This window comes from Callorhinus ursinus, unplaced genomic scaffold (genome assembly GCF_003265705.2).
Source record: "Callorhinus ursinus isolate GAN/ISIS: 27379988/994484 unplaced genomic scaffold, GSC_fseal_2.0 scaffold66, whole genome shotgun sequence".
Taxonomy (NCBI): Eukaryota; Metazoa; Chordata; class Mammalia; order Carnivora; family Otariidae; genus Callorhinus; species Callorhinus ursinus.
The window spans coordinates 6,750,854-6,771,258 of record NW_027397128.1 but is presented as its reverse complement, the minus strand read 5'-3'; the positions used below and the strand labels follow the sequence as shown (position 1 = coordinate 6,771,258).

The window sequence follows — 20,405 nt, the reverse complement described above, 5'->3', positions numbered from 1 at the left end:
AAGTTGGGAGCCCTTGGTTTGCCAACCAGGAAATGGGGAACAATAATGGAAACTAACATTTGTTACCTATTATATGCCAGCCAGCGTTCTAGATGCTTTACATACTACTAGATGCTACTATTCTATTGAACCAGAAGCTTATAGATGAAAAAGTAGAGACAATGAGATTCTAAGTAGCTAGCACATAGCATATGGTGCCTGAGGATTTAGTCAACTATGAGATACTCTGCTGCTCTTTTCCACCAGACTTCTTTCCCTAATTTAGCCATCTAGGATCGTAAAATGAATACCAAATTGCAGGATGCAAAAGAAGAGGCGTTAATAGCAGTACTTTCCCTGTTTTGCCTTTTTTCTTCACTGTACTATGTGATCTAGATGCAGAAAATTTTGAAGAGAGAAAAGAAATTATTTTTAGAAACCCCATCTTTTCCATGATAGGTAATGACTGACTCTGAGACTGTCAGGGTCAGGAGGAAACTCTCTTAATGTTCCCAGAATTGAAACCACAATCTCTTTTCTTTATGCTAGCCAGCTTCACATCTGGCTTGACTGTGGTGCACAAGACTTAAAAGAGGGCTATGTGAGGGAAGAGGTGGGAGGCTTGTTAATGTTTTGATTTGGGGTTTTTCTCCAAATTGGGAGGCATCATGCCTTAACACTGTTGTCTCTGAACAGAGATTTCAGTAAAAGGCCAACGCCTTGGTTGCAAGCATCACCCATAGATTTAGCTGATACCAAACATGTTTACATATATATTCCACCGCCATCCCTAAAACCATTTGTCTAGAGATGGATGGGACTGCCGTCCTACTGCGAATCTGCAGGGGAGTCATTAGATAGTTTCCTTCAGATTTGACAAGGGCTGGGCAGCAGAAACGTGTCTTGGAACTACAGGGTTTTCCATTCCTCTCAACTTCTGATATTTCTTTTTAAGATTTTATTTATTTATATGACAGACAAAGTGAGAGAAGGAACACAAGCAGGGGGAGTGGCAGTGGCAGAGGGAGAGGGAGAAGCAGGCTCCCTGCTGAGCAAGGAGCCCGATGCGGGGCTCGATCCCAGGACCCCGGATCATGACCTGAGCGGAAGGCAGAAGCTTAATGACTGAGCCACCCAGGCGCCCTTCGACTTCTGATATTTCTGACCTTTGCCTCTCTTCAATAACCAGTGGGTAATATTGTTTATTTTCCTTCCTTCCTCCGTTTCTACCCCCTCCCTCCTTCCTTCCCTCCCTCCCCCCCCCCCCCCCCCCCCTCTTCTCCCCCCCCCCCCCCCCCCCCCCCCCCCCCCCCCGCCAAGGCCTGCTCTTTGCTTGCCTGTAACCCTGGCCATCTGCACCCTTCTCAATAACTGTAGTATGCTTTCAGTATTGCACCGTATTTCCTTATCCTCTGTGATTCTAACCCCGGCCTTCTAAGCTGCAACCCCAGGGTTTAAGGCCTAGACCGCTCTCCGTGTGCCCGTGTGCCCGTGTGCCCCGTGCCCCGACGACGCTTACGCTCAGAGAGTAAAGACCAATTGGGCGTGGACGTTGGTGACGTCACAACGGGGGGAGGTGCCTTCTGAGCGTCGTCGGGCACCGTCGACGGAGTCTGTGGAGAGGGAGCCGTGGCGATCGTGGTGTCCACGGAGGTTCGTGATCCTACCTCGGCGGAGGTAGGACGGGCCAAAGGTGGGTCAGCTACAAGTTAGTTGAGTGGTTTATGCCTAGCGAGAAGATGTGGCCATTAGTTTAATACTTTTTAGAGAGTCCGCGAGGCAAAGGTTTTTTTTTTTTAAAGATATTATTTATTTGAGAGGGAGAATGAGAGATAGCACGAGAGGGAAGAGGGTCAGAGGGAGAAGCAGACTCCCCGCTGAGCAGGGAGCCCGATGTGGGACTCGATCCCGGGACTCCAGGATCATGACCTGAGCCGAAGGCGGTGGCTTAACCAACTGAGCCACCCAGGTGGCCCGGGCAAAGGTTTTGAACTACAGAGCTGCTGTAGCTGACTCTGAGGTGAAGGAAAATGGGCGAAAGCAAAGGGGTTTTTTTTGACTTGGATTAAGGATGGGGAGCGGTGTGTGGCCACCGAAAGCGGGAGATAGAAGTTTGGATGTGAACGACCAAAATTCCGTTGAAGCCGGACCGTTGATGATTGTTGGGGGTGGGGAGCTGAAGGCGCTAGCGGGTCTGCGAGAGTGGGAAAACGACAGCGAGTGATTGGATACTTTGAACGTATGGGCGGTGACGTGGGGGAGATTTTGAGCCAATTAGGAGGAGGCATCGAATACCAGCCAGACCAATCACGGGGTACCTCGAGCCCTGGTTTCCCTGTTGTGGGGCAGATTATGGTAAGAAAAGACCGCGTGGAAATTTACTCCAGGCCGGGTTCTTGGCTTGCGACAGCCAGGCCCTGCCCCTCATTAACTGCTTTTTCTGAGTTTTAAAACTTCTAAAGTATTTTTTTTCCCTTCGGATAACAAGTAACTGGAAAATTTGTAAAGAAATTTTATTGAGAGACTGGAGGATAAAGGACAGAATATTAAAATATATTCTTATTTCATAGGCCTGAACCAGAGATTTCAAAATGGACAATCTTGATTTTCGTTTCATGGATTTTAAAGGTATATAGCTTTACATGGTAATAAAAATATCAGGTTGTTTGTTGCCTTATCTAAGATCTAAATGTATTTTGTTTCTGAATTTATCTCTTTGGACTGTCCATAGGTCCAAATTTTCTCATTTATATACCAGAAAAACAACAAAGATGTTTAAGACACTGGAACACTTTTATAAGCTAGTATAAGGAAACAGAATTCACAATTCATCGCTTGTTTTCTGAGGATTTTTATGGCATGCAAAATAATACTGGTTTAATCTGGATTAGAGATCATCTGCTTAAAAAGTACATTAAAAAAATTACTGCAAGATCCCAAAGTGCCTTGCCATAATTATCAGTGAAAAATAAATTGTATCCTGTGTAGTTTTAGATTTAAGTGCATTTTATTGTATCTTAATTATTTTAAGAACTGGTAATCCATGTATGGTATTTATGGGAAATCTTAATTAACAAAAGCAATTTAATTGACCAGAACACCAGATTCTTCAACCATGCCAGACATGGAAGAGTTTATGGTATTTCTTTTTTTTCTGGGGACATGATTAGACCTGTAATGCAGTTACATTCACATTCATATAATAATGAAATGTGTTGTAGGCAGGGTGGCTACAAATCTATTAGGTCAATGTTTTGTTAATGCTTTTCATTTAAAAATTACAACAATAAAGACTTAAGTTTTTTTAAAAAAACTTAATTTTTTTGTTTTTTATTTTTATTTATTTATTTTAAAGATTTTAATTTATTCATTTGACAGAGAGAGAGAGAGCGCACAAGTAGGGGGAGCAGCAGGCAAAGGGAGAGGGAGAAGCAGTCTCCCTGCTGAGCAGGGAGCCCAATGTGGGACTCAATCCCAGGACCCTGGGATCGTGACCTGAACTGAAGGCAGTTGCCTAACCAACTGAGCCACCCAGGCGCCCTGATTTTTATTTTTTAAGTAAACTCTATCCGAAACGTGGGGCTCGAATTCAAAACCCCAAGTCAGGATCTACTGACTGAGGCAGCTAGGCACCCGCAAAGCCTTAAGTTTCAATTTAGGATATAGTATCTTTCTTATTTATTTCTTTATATTTATATTATTTTATTATTTTATTATTTTATTTTATTTTTTAAGTAATCTCTGCACCCATTATAGGGCTCAAACCCACAACCCTGAGTTCAAGAATTGCATGCTCCACTGACTGAGCCAGCCAGGCACCCAAAGGATATAGTGTCTTAAAGGATATAAACATGGAATAGGCATTATGACTTTTAAGTAGAGTTGACCCTCAAAAAACACGGGTTTGAACTGCTCAGGTCCACTTATATGCAGATTTTTTACAATATGATATTGTAAATATTTCTCCTTATGATTTTCTTGACATTTTATTTTCACTAGCTTACTTTATTGTAAGAATACAGTATATAATACACAACATGCAAAATATGTGTTAAATGACTGTTATTGGTAAATCTTCTGGTCAACCGTAGGCTATTAGTAGTTAAGTGTTTGGAGAGTCAAATTCATAGGCGGATTTTCAAATGTGCAGGGGTCAGTGCCCCTAACCCCCTGTGTTGTTCAGTGGTCAATTGTGTATGGTATTTGAGATCTTGTATTTACGTAAATATTTGAAGCACACAGAAAAGTATAGGGAATAAGATAATGATATATTACCTGTTTACCTACCACTAACTTTTGTTGAATCTTAACAGTTTGCCACATGCTTCAGATAGGTCATTGTTTCAGAGAACTAAAAGATTACATGTGCCAGTTTTTCATCTTTTAAAATTTTACATAAATTTGTATCATTTTGTATGATTTTTTTCCTGCAGCTTGTCTTTTTTTGCTCAGTATTGTGTTTTCCATATTTACCCATATGGGTATTTTAGTTCTAGTTCATTTGTTTTCACGGCTAATTAGTACTATTACTTTGAATATGTCTCTCTCTCTCTCAAATAAATAAAATCTTAAAAAAATACTCTTTCTCTCTTAAAATAAATAAACCAAATCCTTCAAAAAAGTGAGGATGCCTGGGTGGCTCAGTTGGTTAAGCGTCTGTCTTCAGCTCAGGTCCTGATTCTGGGGTCCTGGAATCGAGCCCCACATTGGGCTCCCTGCTCAGCAGGAAGCCTGCTCTCATTCTCCCTCTGCAGCTCCCCCTGCTTGTGCTCTCTGTCTTTCTCAAATAAATAAAGTCTTTACTTTGAATATAAGTATACCACAATTTATTTATCTAATCTCCTTTGTTGGCTGTATGAGTTGTTTTCAAATATTTGCTATTACAGATGACAACACTGCAGTGAACATTGTGTTGCAGAGAGTTTAGCAGGAGTTTTCTTTTTCCTTTTTCTTGTTTTTTTTTTTTTTAAAGTAATCTCTATGCCCAATGTGGGACTCAAACTCACGACCCAACATCAAGAGTCATATGCTCTATAGACCTAGCCAGCCAGGTGCCCCTAGCAGGAGTTTTCAAACATTTTTGGCCACCACCCATGGCAAGGAGTTATATTTTACATCACATCTACACAGTGTACCAAAAGTTTAATGAAATAACCCTTATTACATGCAGTACACTATGACATTTTTTAATTTAAATTCAATTAATTAACATATAATGTATTATTATATAATGTATTATTTGTTTCAGGGGTACAGGTCTGTGATTCATCAGTCTTCTATAATACCCAGTGCTCATTATTAACACATAGCCTCCCCAATGTCCATCACCCAGTTATCCCATCCCCCACCCCCCTCCTCTCCAACACTATGATATTTTCTATTCTGTGCTTTTTCATTAAAAAATGTTAGTTATGACCCACTAAATTTATTTACTTCTTGAGCACTTGTGGGTGAGGCTCTAGTACAGTACTGTCTGATTGAAATAGTGCAAACACAATTTTATATTTTTTAGTAGCCACATTAAAAAAAGGCTAAATAGATTAAATTTTAACAATACAAATTATAGGGGCATCTGTCTGGCTCAGACAGAAGAGCATGCAGCTCTTGATCTTGGGGTTGTGAGTTTGAGCCGCATGTAGGGTGTAGAGATTACGTAAATAAATAAATTAAAAAACCAATACAAATTATATAGCTCAATATATCTAAAATATTATCATTTCATCATATAATCAATATAAAAATTATTAGCAAGATATTTTATGTTCTTTTTTTGTACAAAGTCTTTGAAGTCAGGTATGTATTTTATACTTAAAAACATATCTCATTTTGGACTTGCCTCATTTCAAGTTCCCAGTAGTCACATGGGGCTAGTAGCTACCCTATATAATGGCAGTGCTGTTCTGGGTTATACATTTAGGAGTGGAGCTTCTGGGTCAAAAGCTATGAGCATCTTTAACTTTATAAATATTGCCAAATTGCTGTTTAGCAGTTTTAATAATCTGTACTCCCTCTCCTTTTCTCTTTTCCTTATATCCTTGCTAAGAATTGGTATTGTCAGACTTAAAAGAATTTGCAGGTGTGAAGAGTGTTGTTGGTTTTTTTAAAGATTTTATTTATTTATTTGACAGAGAGTGAGCACAAGTAGGCAGAGCAGTGGGCAGAGGGAGAGGGAGAAGCAGGCTCCCCGTTGAGCAGGGAGCTTGACGTGGGGCCCGATCCCAGTACCCTGGGATCATGACCTGAGCCGAAGGCAGACACTTAATGACTGAGCCACCCAGGTACCCCAGGTGGTGTTGTTTTTAATTACCATTTTATTTTGGAATACTTTTAGATTTACAGAAAAATTACAGAAATGGTGCAGAGTTCCCATATTACCCCCAGACAGTTTGATTTTCATTTATGTTATCATCTTCCATGAGCATTGTTTGAATTTCCATTTCTCTGATAACTAGTGAAGTTAGGTGTATTTTCATAGATTTATTGGCCATTTGTGTTTTCTCTTCTGTTCATGTAACCTTTTCAGTCAAGTTTTGTAAAAATGAACCACAGAAAACCATGTGGCAGCTCTAGGTCATTTTCTTCTTAGGAAGAATTGACATAACATTCATCTTTTTGTATCAACAGTTCAGACAATTTCAAGACCAAGAAGAAATTGGTCTAAGTTATACCCATTGGGGCTAAATAAGTGTAACTCCTTTTCTGCATGCCGGATCTTCAACTATTTGAAGATATTTATGTCCCCTGGGAAGTATCTTTTTCAGATTAAGCATTTTCAGTTTGTTCAGTCATTCCTCATGTTCCATGGTTTCTAGTCACCTTATCATCTTGTGTGCTATCCTCTGAAAATTCTGTTTTTTCATGTTATTCCTTAAAGTGTGGTACCCATAACAACACAATATTTTAGGTTTTAATGTTTTTTTTTAAAAGATTTTATTTATTTATTTGAGAGAGAGAGAATGAGAGATAGAGAGCACAAGAGGGAAGAGGGTCAGAGGGAGAAGCAGACTCCCTGCTGAGCAGGGAGCCCGATGTGGGACTCGATCCTGGGACTCCAGGATCATGACCTGAGCCGAAGGCAGTTACTTAACCAACTGAGCCACCCAGGCGCCCAATATTTTAGGTTTTATATGATCAGCACAAAATAATCCTCTTTAGATTTAGAAGTGATCATCATTCTCTTAGATACTGATGTAGTTAAGATTGAATTTTTTTTTTCTTTTTTGGGGTGAGGCCAGTCACACTACACTAGTGATTCATTTTGAGCTTTTTTGCCCTCCAAAGACCCTCAGTCTTTTTATTTTTATTTTTATTATTTTAAAAGATTTTATTTGACAGAGAGAGTACAAGCAGGGGGAGCGGCAGGCAGACGGAGAGGGAGAAGCAGGCTCCCCGCTGAGCCAAGAGCCCAAAGTGGGGCTCAGTCCCAGACTCTGGGATCATGACCGGAACCAAAGGCAGACACTTAACCTACTGAGCCACCCAGGTGCCCCAACCCTCAGTCTTTTTAAGTACATGCTGCTGTTAAGTTACATTTTGCCTGTCATATACTGGTACAGTTAGTTTTGAAGACTTAAATGCAGGACTATAATTTTTTTTTTAAGTAGGCTCCATGCCCAGTGTGGGGCTTGAACTCAGAACCCTGAGATCAAGAGTCACATGTTCAGGGGTGCCTGGGTGGTTCAGTTGGTTAAGCGACTGCCTTCGGCTCAGGTCATGATCCTGGAGTCCCTGGATCAAGTCCTGCATTGGGCTCCCTGCTCAGCAGGGAGTCTGCTTCTCCCTCTGGCCCTCCCCCCTCTCATGTGCTCTCTCTCTCTCATTCTCTCTGTCTCAAATAAATAAAATCTTTAAAAAAAAAAGTCACATGTTCTACTGACTGAGCCAGCCAGGTGCCCCTATAATTTTTTTTTCTTACATTAATCCCATTACTACAACCAGAGATTTGATTTTTATTCCTGATTGTACATCTCTCTTATTTGTTATCTCTTAGCTTCTTCATCCAACTCATTTTTAAAAGATTTTATTTATTTGAGAGAGAGAGAGTGTTTCTGGGGGGTGGGGAAATGGGTGAAGGTGGTCAAATGGGACCAACCTCCTGTTTACCTTTGAGGCTGCCTTTTTTTTTTTAAAAGATTTTATTGATTTATTGGACACAGAGAGAGAGACAGCAAGAGAGGGAACACAAGCAGGGGGAGTGGGAGAGGGAGAAGCAGGCTTCCTGCTGAGCAGGGAGCTGGATGTGGTGCTCAATCCCAGGATCCTGGGATCATTACCTGAGTTGAAGGCAGATGCTTAACAACTGAGCTACCCAGGTTCCCCAAGAAGCTGCCTTTTAAAAAATTATTTTATTATTATTTTTTAATTTTTAAAATTTTTTATTTTTTAAAGATTTTTTCGTTTATTTGTTGGAGAGAGAACACAAGCACGGGGAGCAGTAGGCAGAGGGAGAAGCAGGCTCCCCCCTGAGCAGGGAGCCCCATGTGGGACTCAATCCCAGGACCCTGGGATTATGACTTGAGCTGAAGGCAGATGCTTAACTGGCTGAGCTACCCAGGCATCCCTATTATTTTTTTTTAAGATTTTATTTATTTATTTGAAAGAGAGAGATGAAGAGGGAGAGGGAGAAGCAGACTCCTCGCTGAGCAGGGAGCTCGACGCGGGTATAGAACCCAGGACCCTGAGATCATGACCTGAGCCGATGGCAGATGCTTCACCGACTGAGCCACCCAGGTGCCCCCAGGCTGCCTTTGTTTGTTTCTTTTCTTTCCCTTTCTCTTTCTTTCTTTTTTTCCTTCCTTTTCCTTTTCCCTTTCCTTTCCTTTTCTTTCCCTTCCTCTTTCTCTCCTCCCTCCCTCCCTTCCTTTCTTCTTTCTTTCTTAGTAATCACTATACCCAGTGTGAGTCTTGAACCCACTACCCCAAGATCAAGAGTCAGATTCTCTTCTGACTGAGCCAGCCAGCCGCCCCTTAGGCTGCTTTCCTGATGTTGAACAAAGTCTGATGCCACATTGTGCTATCCTGCTCCTGACCTACAGCCTCCAGGGATTTCAGCTCTGCAGTACTTCTTTCCCCTGCCTCCCATTCCTCCCTCCTTCCTTTTCCTTTTCTTTTTTTTCTTACTGTTCTTTCTCAGAAATTAGTTAGACTTAAGCATAATTTATGTAGAGTAGAATTTACACATTTTATTTTATTTATTTTTAAGATTTTATTTATTTATTTGACAGAGAGAGACACAGCGAGAGAGGGAACACAAGCAGGGGGAGTGGGAGAGGGAGAAGCGGGCTTCCTGCCGAGCAGGGAGCCCGAAACGGGGCTCGATCCCAGGACCCTGGGATCATGACCTGAGCCGAAGGCAGCCGCTTAACCGACTGAGCCACCCAGGTGCCCCAGTGTTTGCTTTTATATATATATACCCTTATGGTCTTTTAAAATGTCTAATTTTATACTTTTGTTTCCTATTAAATTTATGATCACTGTTAGGAGGTAGATACTAACTAATTTGTTTCAACAAATTTTCAGAAGTCAGTCACGACATATACTCTAGATTAGCCCTATCTATTAGACCTATAATGTGAGCGACAAATGTAATTTAAAAATAAATAAATAAATAAAATCTTAAAAAAGGCTCAGGTAAGCGTCCAGCTCTTGATCTCAGCTTAGGTCTTGATCTCAGGGTCGTGAGTTCAAGCCCTGCATTGGGCTCCGAGCCTACTGAAAAAAAATTTTTTTTGAGTAGTCACATTTAAAAAGTAATGAGAAAAAAAAAGTAGAGAGAAACAGGTGCAATTATTTTTAGTAACAATAATAACTTTAATACTGTATTTTAGCCCCACATATCCAAAATATTTCAACATGTAATCAGCATACAAAATTACTGAGATATTTTACATTCTTTTTTATACTAAATATTTGAAATCTGGTGTGTATTTTACAACTACAGCATATTTCACTTTGCACTAACCACATTTTAAGTGCTCAGTAGCCACATGTGGCTGCCCTGTTAGACTGCAGATCTAAACTTAAAAACTTCAGTAGTAAAACTCAGTCAAGATAATTGGCTTTCTTTGAATCTCAATGGGTTTAATTCATTTGGAAGCTGCCCTGAACTATTTTTTCCTTATTCCTTTAAATGCCATAATGTGATCCTCAGATTAGGAATGGCAGAGTTATTAGGAAATGTTCCAAGACAGGGCCACATAGTTCAGAGTCATGAGCATAACTTCTTTTTTTTTTTTTTTAAGATTTTATTTATTTGGCAGAGAGAGAGCACAAGCAGGGGGGAGCAGCAGGGAGTGGGAGAGGGAGAAGCAGGCTCCCTGCTGAGCAAGGAACCTGATGCGGGGCTTGATCCCAGAACCCTGGGATCATGACCTGGGCCGAAGGCAGCCGCTTAAAACCAACTGAGCCACCCAGGCATCCCATGAGCGTAGCTTCTATATGGCCTGTGCAGAAATCTTGTTGGGGTCACCTAGTATGCACATATTAGGTAGAAATAATAATACGGTTTATGAAATAAAGAGGTAGAATAACTAACACAATAAAACCTTCTTAGTGTGCCATGTAATGTGTTTCAGGCCCTGTCCCCTACATGCCTGCCTGCCTTTCTTTCTTATATTTTTTTAAAGTAAGGTCCGTGTCCAATGTGGGGTTTGAATTTATGACCCCGAGAACAGGAGTCTCTACTGATTGAGCCAGCCTAGCTCCCCTTCCACATGCCTTTCTAATGGTGTTTCTTGTAACCTTCCTTTACCCATTTTCTAACTATACATAATTATTTATGGTTATTTAAACCCACTGTGCTTTTCAACACCTCTGTGCATCCCCCTCTTTGGTATGTTGCTTGGCAGTCTCTAACTCATACTTCAAGACCCACCTCAAATGGAATGGCAACTTAATGAAGCCTATTCTGCCATCTGTATAACTCATCTCTCAAATGGGCAGTTACTCAGTTCTTTCTTTATATTCATCTTGTACTCACAGCAGTTAATACATAGTGTTGTAAATTTTCCCATTTTAATTTCCCTTAGTAGAGTGATATACCTACTTGATGGCATAGACGGCCTCCCTCATCTTTGTATTCCTCGCAAGATCCCCAGTTCAGCCTTCCAAATGTGTTGTTACAGTCTGTTACCTGCATTCCCAACCTTTCCAGGTATTGTTTCTGGTCTGATTTAGATGTGAATCTACCAGGGTAGTATCTTGGATAAGTCTTTCTTCCAGTGCCTATCATGTTGTTAACACTCAGTAAACAGAAATCAATTAATTAAATTAAAGTTGCTTAAATAGATGGAAATAGCCTTTGGTATCCATGGTGAGTAAAACAAACCAGATCTTAGCTGAATAGAAGAGTCTCAAAAACAATGGGGCTCATATCTTGGCCATTGTAAATAATGCTGCAGTAAACATAGGGTGCATATATCCTTTTGAATTAGTGTTTTCATTTTCTTTGAGTAAATAAATACCCAGTAGTGGAATTATTGGATCATATTTTTAATTTTTTGAGGAACCTCCATGCTGTTTTCTGCAGTAGTCGTGCCAGTTTGCGTTCCCACCAGTAGTGTGCGAGGCTTCCTTTTTCTTTTCTTTTTTAAAATTTTTAAATTTGGGCGCCTGGGTGGCTCAGTCGGTTAAGCGACTGCCTTCGGCTCAGGTCATGATCCTGGAGTCCCGGGATCGAGTCCCGCATCGGGCTCCCCGCTCAGCAGGGAGTCTGCTTCTCCCTCTGACCCTCCCCCTCTCATGTACTCTCTCTCTCTCTCATTCTCTCTCTCTCAAATAAATAAATAAAATCTTTAAAAAAAATAAATAACATTTTTAAATTTATTTTATTTTTATTTTTTTAAATTAATTTATGTATCTTTTAAATGCATGTGCCTCTGGTAAAGCGCTCACTTTTTAAATTTTTATTTATTTATTTGTCAGAGAGAGGGAGGGAGGAGGAGGGAGCCAGCGCACAGGTAGGGGGAGCAGCAGGCAGAGGGAGAAGCAGGCTCCCCACTTAGCAAGGAGTTTGATGTGGGACTTGATCCCAGGACCCTGGGATCATGACCTGAGCTGAAGGCAGATGTTTAACCAACTGAGTCACCCAGGCATCCCTCTTTTCTTTCTTTCTTTTTTTTAAGATTTTATTTATTAATTTGAGAGAGAGCAGGAGAAGGGGGGAGGGGCAGAGGGAAAGGGAGAAGCAGACTCCCCGCTGGGCAGGGAGCCCACTGATGTGGGGCTCCATCCCAGGATCCTGGGATCATGACCCCAGCTGAAGGCAGATGCTTAACAGACTGAGCCATCCAGGCTCCCTGAGGGTTCCTTTTTCTCCAGATCATTGCCAACACTTGTTATTTCTTTTTTTTTTTTTTAAAGATTTTATTTATTTATTTGACAGAGAGACACAGTGAGAGAGGGAACACAAGCAGGGGGAGAGGGAGAGGGAGAAGCAGGCTTCCCGTGGAGCAGGGAGCCCGATGTGGGGCTTGATCCCAGGACCCTGGGATCATGACCTGAGCCGAAGGCAGACGCTTAACGACTGAGCCACCCAGGCGCCCCAACACTTATTTCTTATCTTTTTGATTTTAGCCATTTTGGCAGGTATATAATGAGTCCACTGATAGATGAATAGATACGATGTACACACACACACACACACACAGTGGAATAACACAGCCATCAAAAGGATGAGATTGTGCCATTTGTGACAACATGGATAGACCTAGAGGGTATTATGCTAGGTGAAATAAGTCAGACTGAGGAAGACAAATACTATATGGTTTCATTCATACGTGGAATCTAAAAAAAAAAAAAAGCCACACAGATGAATCAACAAAAGGCAGAATCAGAATCTGTAAACACAGAGGACAATGTAATGGTTGCCAGAGGGGAGGGGTGGAGGGTGGTGGGGGGGGAGGGCAAAATGGGTTAAGGGGAGTGGGAGATACTGGCTTCCAGTTATAGCATTAATAAGTCATGGGAATAAAAGGCACAGCATAAAGAATATAGTCATGGTATTGTAATAGCATTGTATGGTAAGAGGTGGTATGTGAGTATAGAATAATGTTTAAACTTGAATCACTGTGTTGTACACCTGAAACTAATGTAACATTGTGTGTGAACTACACTGAAATAAAAAAACTTAAAAAAAATCTTTCACGGAAAAACAACAATAGGGCTCAGCTACAAAGGGTAACAGGGTGTAATGAGAGTAAAAGAGTAATATATACAGATACTTGGTAAAGAAGATGCTTAGGGATACGATTGGATGAGTTGGCAAGTTGAGTCTGGTTATGGGCCTTGTATTTAGAAGAGTGTGAAAGATATAAGATACCTAGATTAATTGCATCATTTACACAGTGCATTTGGTTGATAGGACAGAGTTGTGGCTCTTTGGAGACATTCTTCCTACTGATGTAGTTTGACCAGAATCAAGCTGGAAATTCCTTTGTGGTTAGCATGATATTGTCAGCTCTTGCTTCCCCCACACTCCCAGCCAGTTGCCCTCCAAAAATATAGCTTTATCTCCTGTTGAGCCCAGGCTTCGGTTCACTCCAGTCCCTGAGCCAGAACTTCTGTCCAAGGCCAAAAAGAATAGCAGTATTGTGGAGTAGGGAAGAAGTTGGTTTGAAGTGAAGTCCTACTGGCCGTCAGATTTGAGATTTAACATGCTAGGGGCAAACTCTAGGTATCTGTTGACCTTTGGAGCTAGCCGTATCATTTCTGTTTTCAGGATTTTCACGGAGTTAGCCTGTCCCGCGTCCTTTCCTAGTTGCCCTCCAGGACCAAGATGCTGCTCAGAAGTACAATACACCGCTGTGAATGAATCGTTCTCTTTGAACTATGGTGCAGGACTTCTGCATTATGACTTGCTGCTTGGAATCTCTTGTACCATACCCAGTTTGTCAGTTGGGACCTCCTGGAATATTGTATAAAAATGATCTCTCTGACCATAGAAAATATTATTTACAATGTGATTTTAATCTATGACTAAATCTGAGTTTTCCATGCCCTTTTGACACTGGATATTTGGCTGTGGTCATTCAAACTAGCCTCAGCTGGAGTACTTTTTCTTAGCCTGCAATCAGAATTCTAGTGTGGTACTCTGAATGGTGTTGGCTCAGTTTTTCTCTCCCTGCAGTTTTTTAGTTGTGTCAGTCTTGGCATATCACTTGCTTCAGGCCCTTCCTGATAGAACTAGAATAGTGGAAAGTACAGGATTTCAAATTAGAAAGCCTGAGTTCAAATCCTCGTTTGCTGTTTTCTTTGTATCACCTTTGAGAAGTCACTACACTTTGTTAAATCTCAGTTTCTGCATCTTATAAAATACAGGTATCTCCCTTGCAGAGTAGATTGATGATTAAATGAGAATGCATGTGAAAAAGCTTTGAGACTGTAAAGCACTATGCAAATGTTAATTTTATTGTCATTTTCCGTTTTTTTCTCACTAAAGAAGTTGCAGATAATCATCGTGACTTGGAGTAAAATCTTGAATTGACCCTGACAGGTCTTTGAGCTGCTTTGGCTTTCAAATGACTGGTTGAGCTGGTGGAGGCCACAGGGAGAGACTTGGCAGGATGTTTGATAGATTTTTTTTTTCATGTTATAATGGAAGATCCCTTTCTCAAGGATAGGGAAAATGCTTACTCGCTATTATTCTATACCTAGAATGCTGTCTACCAAATCAGAATTAATTGGTACTGATTAACATGGCTATCTCAGTAGAGTGACCCCTTCAGGATGAATCTCATTTAAATTAAATTGACTGAAGTCATGCTGTAAATTATAGTTTATTTCAGTAGTTAGGAAGATAATTTAATCACATTCTTTCAAAATGTACAGTCTTGCTGGTTATAACCTTAATACAGCATGTCGTCTTCAGATCTCAGGAATAGGTTGTATTTTTAGAAGCTCTTTTCTGAGCTTCTCCTAGAAGCAAGTCTCTCGTTCATGGTGTAAGTCAACCATTTAGCTGTGTGATGTCTATTACTTACTCAGCTTTGCTGACGGTGTTTTATCCCAAAGCACTGTGTGCTGTCATTGCCTCAGCTGGTGTCAATCAAGTTGCACACCTGAATGACTTCGAAAATATGTTTTGAAGGACCACGATTATATTGACAGAACAAATATATAAAACATTAAGAAAACATTCACAAATCAAAATTAATGTCTTCATAATCTCATGTATTATGTAACCACAAGTTATGATTAGTATTCTACTAAAGTATTTTTGAATTTTTTTAAAAAAGGAACTCATTAAAAATTTATATTGGGTTTTTGTTTTCTTGTCAAAAACGTTTCAAGAATTTATTTTTAGGTACGTCTGGGTAGCTCAGTTGGTTAAGCGGCTGCCTTCGGCTCAGGTCATGATCCTGGGGTCCTGGGATCAAGCCCTGCATCGGGCAAATAAATAAATAAAATCTTTTAAAAAATCTGTTTTTATATAATATTTGGATTATTTTTTTCTTAAGATTTTATATATTTGTCAGAGAGAGAGCACAAGCAGGGGGAGCAGCAGGCAGAGGGAGAGGGAGAAGCAGGTTCCCCTCTGAGCAGGGAGCCCGACGCGGGGCTCTATCTCAGAACCCTGGGGTCATAACCTGAGCCGAAGCAGCTGCTCAACTGACTGAGCCACCCAGGTATCCCAATAGTATTTGGATTCTTAAAAACAATTTTTAAACTTTGCTAATTCTTTTTTTATTGAGGTATAATGGACATACACCATTATATTAGTTTCAGGTGTATACCATAATGATTTGGTCATTGTACTTATTGTGAAATGATCGCCACAACAAGTCTAGTTAATATCTATCACCATGCATAGTTATAAATGTTTTTTCTTGTGATGAGAACTTTTAAGATTTACTCTTTTAGCAACTTTCAAATACGCAATACAATATTATTAACTACTGTTACCATGCTGTACATTGCATCCCCAGGACTTGATTTACTTTATAACTAGAAGTTTGTACCTTTGACTCCAGTCACCCATTTCGCACCCGCCCCCGCCAGCAACTACCAGTTTGTTCTCTGTATTTATGAGCTTTTTTTTTTTTAAGATTTTATTTATTTATTTTAGAGAGCACACAAGCAGAGGGAAGAGGCAGAGGGAAAAGCAGGCTCCCCTCTGAGCAGATCGAGCCCCATGTGGGACTCGATCCCAGGACCCTGGGATCACGACCTGAACCGAAGGCAGACGCTTAACTGACTGAGCCACCCAGGCGCCCATGAGCTTGCTTTTTTTTTTTTTTAAGATTCCACATATATGAGAGATTATATAATACTTGTCTTTCTCTGTCTGACTTATTTCACTTAGCAGAATGTCCTTAAGGTCCATCTGTGTTATTACAAATGGCAAGATTTCATTCACCTTTATGGTTGAATGATATTCCATTGTGTGTATATATATAATTTCTTTATCCATTTATCTGTTGATGTACACTTAGGTTATTGCTGTATTTTGCCTATTGTAATGCTTCGATGAATGTGGGGGAGCATATATTTTTTCAAGTTAGTGCTTTCATTTTCTTCAAATAAATACCCAGAAGTGGAATTGCTGGATTATATGGTAGGTCTATTTTTAATTTTTTGAGGAAATTCCATACTGTTTTCCGTAGTGGCTACACCAATTTACGTTCCCAACCAACAGTGCACAGGGGTTCCTTTTTCTTCACACCCTTGCCAACACTTGTTATTTCTTGTCTTTTTTTTTTAAGTAGGCTCCATGCCTAATATGGGGCTGGAACTCACGACCCTGAGATCAAGAGTCCCATGCTCTACTGACTGAACCAGCCAGGTGCCCCTGTTTCTTGTCTTTTTATAGTAGCCATTCTAACAGGTGTGAGGTGCTAACTCATTATGATTTTGATTTTTATTTCCTTGATGATTAGTGATGTTGAGCATCTTTTCAGGCCCTTGTTGGCCTTCTTTATGTCTTCTTTGGAAAAACATCTATTCAGATCCTCTGCCCATTTTTAAATTGGATTGTTTTTTTTTTTGCTTTTGAATTGTAGAAGTTATTTATATATTTTGGATATTAATTCCTTAACAGATATATGATTTGCAGGTATTTTCTCCCATTCTAAACTTTCTTAATTCTGTTATCAGTATTTCGAGGAAGGGCTGTAATATATACGCTTCTCAGCCTGATACTTGCCTAATCTTATAAGAATCAAGATATTTAATATTAGCCTTTCCATGATCTACTTTATGGGAGTAGGGAAGCTAGAGGTTTTTCTTTTTGTATATATTTCATCACCTGAGATGTACAAAATATATATGGTATATTTTCCTTAATACCTCTGCTCATGCAGTGGGTACTAGAGCTGTAAAAAATATATTTGAGCATATTTGAGCATAATTTGCTTAGTGAAGTCTGTATTATTTTATTGAGTAATCTCTATGCCCCACGTGGGGTTTGAACTCTCAAACCCTGAGATCAAGAGTTGCATGCTCCAACTGAGCCAGCTGGGTGCCCCTTGCTTTATGATATCTTAATGTGAATCTATTTTCTGATGCTTAACTGACAGTTTTTCATTTAACAGATTATTGGAGCATGTTAAAAATTCTTTCAGAAGGTGCTCTGCAGTGTATAGTATTGTTATGAATATTAACATTCTTGCTAATTGATGCTCAAAAATGTTGTAAGAAATTAGAGACATGTAGAGGTTATGGAGACCTCTGTTACAAGAGTTTGGAAAAATCTCAATTTGATAATATGAAAGGCATCAATTGTGATTTTACATCATGCTTCGGTTTTAAGGAATTCTATGGTCTTGTAAGATTCAGTTACGTGGAGTCTGGAGCTCAGATTGTTTAGAAAATGGTGACATCATTTGTACAGATTCAATAACTGGTTAATGTTATTGCTAATTGGGTATGTCATTTTTTTTCTCACAAAGTAAGGTTTAGGACTTCAGAGCCAGCATTGTAAGTTATGTCTGTCTAATGCTTTAAAGTATTAATAAGTATTTCAGTTTTACAGGGCACATATATGTCTCCTTTCAGAATTTCTGCATATTCTAGTTTTGAAGACATTGTTAATTTCTACTTTGCAGTTTTAAGATAACCTAACTATTTGTGAATTCAGTGCATTTTTCCGAGAATAAGTGATGATTAAGTTATAAACAAGTAACTCTCAGGGAATACAAAGTTTATTTGAAAATTGTACTCTACCCTTAGCTACACAAAACCTTATCTCCAGTTTGGTTTTACTGTAAGGATGATTCAGGTTTCTTCATGCTATTACTCATTTTACCAAAGATCTAGGAACAGATTTCAAAATTATTTGCTACTTTTAGCCAGTGGTGATATGGTTCACAGTTTTATCATCCATTGTTATTTCAGAAACTGTTGAAAACCTGATTCTAAGAGAGAATTCACCCCTCATACCTGAGGCAATTGACAGACTCTTCGCCGACATAGCAAATATCAACAGGGAGTCTATGGCTGAAATACAGGATGCTCAGGTTGGTATAAAAACAATTTTGTTTATTATATATTTTTTTGAAATATTTTATTTTATTTTTAAAGATTTTATTTGAGAGAGAGAGTGAGTGAGAGAGAGAGAGAAAGAGCATTGGGGCGGGGCAGAGGGAGAGGTAGAAGCAGACTCCTGGGACTCCAGGATCATGACCTGAGCCGAAGACAGAAGCTTAAGCAACTGAGCCACCTTGGTTCCCCTGAAAGATTTTATTTTTAAGGAATCTCTATACCCAACGTGGGGCTCAAACTCACAACCCAGAGACCAAGAGTTGTATGCTCCACTGACTGAGCCAGCCAGGTGCCCCTGATAAATTTTGATGATTCACCATTTTAATTAATGTCCTGTATAAGTAAAAAAATAGTCTTTATGATTAACCATTATAAATACATAGAAATCTATTTTTGGATTTTCAAACCTAATGGCTTAATAACAGCTAAAACAAAGAGTAAATGATACAACGCAGCATACTTAATTGCTCAATTATGTGAAACTTAATGAATATAGAAATTCAAAGAGGAGAGAGATCCACATAGACTATAGTAGTTGCTGAAAGCTTTGTGCATGTTCCTGGTGAGACCGAACTGGATTTGAGTTATGTAAAGACAATGGGAGGACGGGCGCCTGGGTGGCTCAGTTGGTTAAGCGACTGCCTTCGGCTCAGGTCATGATCCTGGAGTCCCGGGATCGAGTCCCACATCGGGCTCCCTGCCCAGCAGGGAGTCTGCTTCTCCCTCTGACCCTCTTCGCTCTCGTGCTCTCTATCTCTCATTCTCTCTCAAATAAATAAATAAAATCTTAAAAAAAAAGAAAAAAAAGACAATGGGAGGAGGTATATTAGGTAAAGCCAGTAGTATGAATAAAAGTGCATGGATAGGAATGAACAAGTTGTGTTCGTGGGACAGTCAAATAATTACTCTAACAGTGGGTACATTTTGGGTGAGGCAAGGTAGAATGGGACTAGATTACAGAGGGCCTATAAATGACCCACAATAATCACATATGCATAAAACATGTAAGAAAAATAATACCACTGGAGGTGGGCAGTATTTTAACTGGCTAAGAAAATGTTTCTCTTGCTCAGATTGAAGAAATGGCAGTAAACCTGTGGAACTGGGCAGTTACCAAGAGAGCAGGTTTGGTTATAAGTGAAGAGCAGAAAGCTAAATGTACGTATACCTTTTGTGACTCGTGGTATGAGTAGTATTTTTATTATATATTAGGTTGTGTTCTTGCAGTTTAAATAATATTTTGACTAGTTTATAGATGGATATTTGTTAAGATCAAAATGACCCATACATAGAAGTTTCTCAAGCAAACATCCTGAATTATATGTTTTTTTTCAGAGGTTAGCTCCTGATTAATAAAAGCATCACTGCAAGAAATAGTCTGGGGGGGGGGGGAACAACAAAGATGTTAAAAGGGTGGGAAAGTGAGAGCTTGAGGAAATGTTAAAGGACATGGATTATTTTCCCTGGAGAAGAGATGATCAGAATCTTCAGGGTTCTGAAGGACTATCAAATAGTAATTTCCTTTCTCCATTAATAATAGAATGAGAAATGTTGCCATGTGAGGGATTTAGATTTAAAAATCGGTAAAGAATAATTTCCTCATGATGTGGGTTGATGAGCTTTAGACTGAGTTACTGAGAAAAATTACAGAAGTTTTTTCCTACCTGTGAGAGCAAACAAAAAGAATAACAACAAAACAGAACCCCCAAACCAAACTCATCTGCTTGGATGCATTATATGTGGTCCACTGTCTGGCAGAGTTCTGGTGCTTTAGCTAAGTGGTTGGGTCCAGTGTGCTGACAGTTAACCAATTTTCAACAAAGATAGTGACAGTTAATGCATTTATGGAAAGTGTATTGCCCCATTATAAAGGGTACATCGAGCCAAAACGTGAATCTCTGGACTGCTTGACTTTGTAAGGACAAATGAATTTTGTCTGTATGCAGCAA

General features: G+C 39.7%; 1 protein-coding gene across 3 annotated transcripts in view; it reads left to right on the top strand.

The window, feature by feature from the left end:
* Positions 1–1,548: 1,548 nt before the first annotated feature.
* TEX11 (testis expressed 11) overlaps positions 1,549–20,405 on the top strand; it is a 298,719-nt gene continuing 279,862 nt past the window's right edge. For 2 of the 3 annotated variants that reach the window (XM_073885803.1, XM_025888290.2), the window contains exons 1-4: positions 1,549–1,672; positions 2,550–2,607; positions 18,310–18,431; positions 19,530–19,614. In XM_073885803.1, the coding sequence (XP_073741904.1) occupies positions 2,571–2,607; positions 18,310–18,431; positions 19,530–19,614 (244 nt within the window). In that variant the 5' untranslated portion in view covers positions 1,549–1,672; positions 2,550–2,570. The remainder of the gene's footprint in view (positions 1,673–2,549; positions 2,608–18,309; positions 18,432–19,529; positions 19,615–20,405) is intronic. The other variant, XM_073885802.1, reaches the window with a different exon arrangement.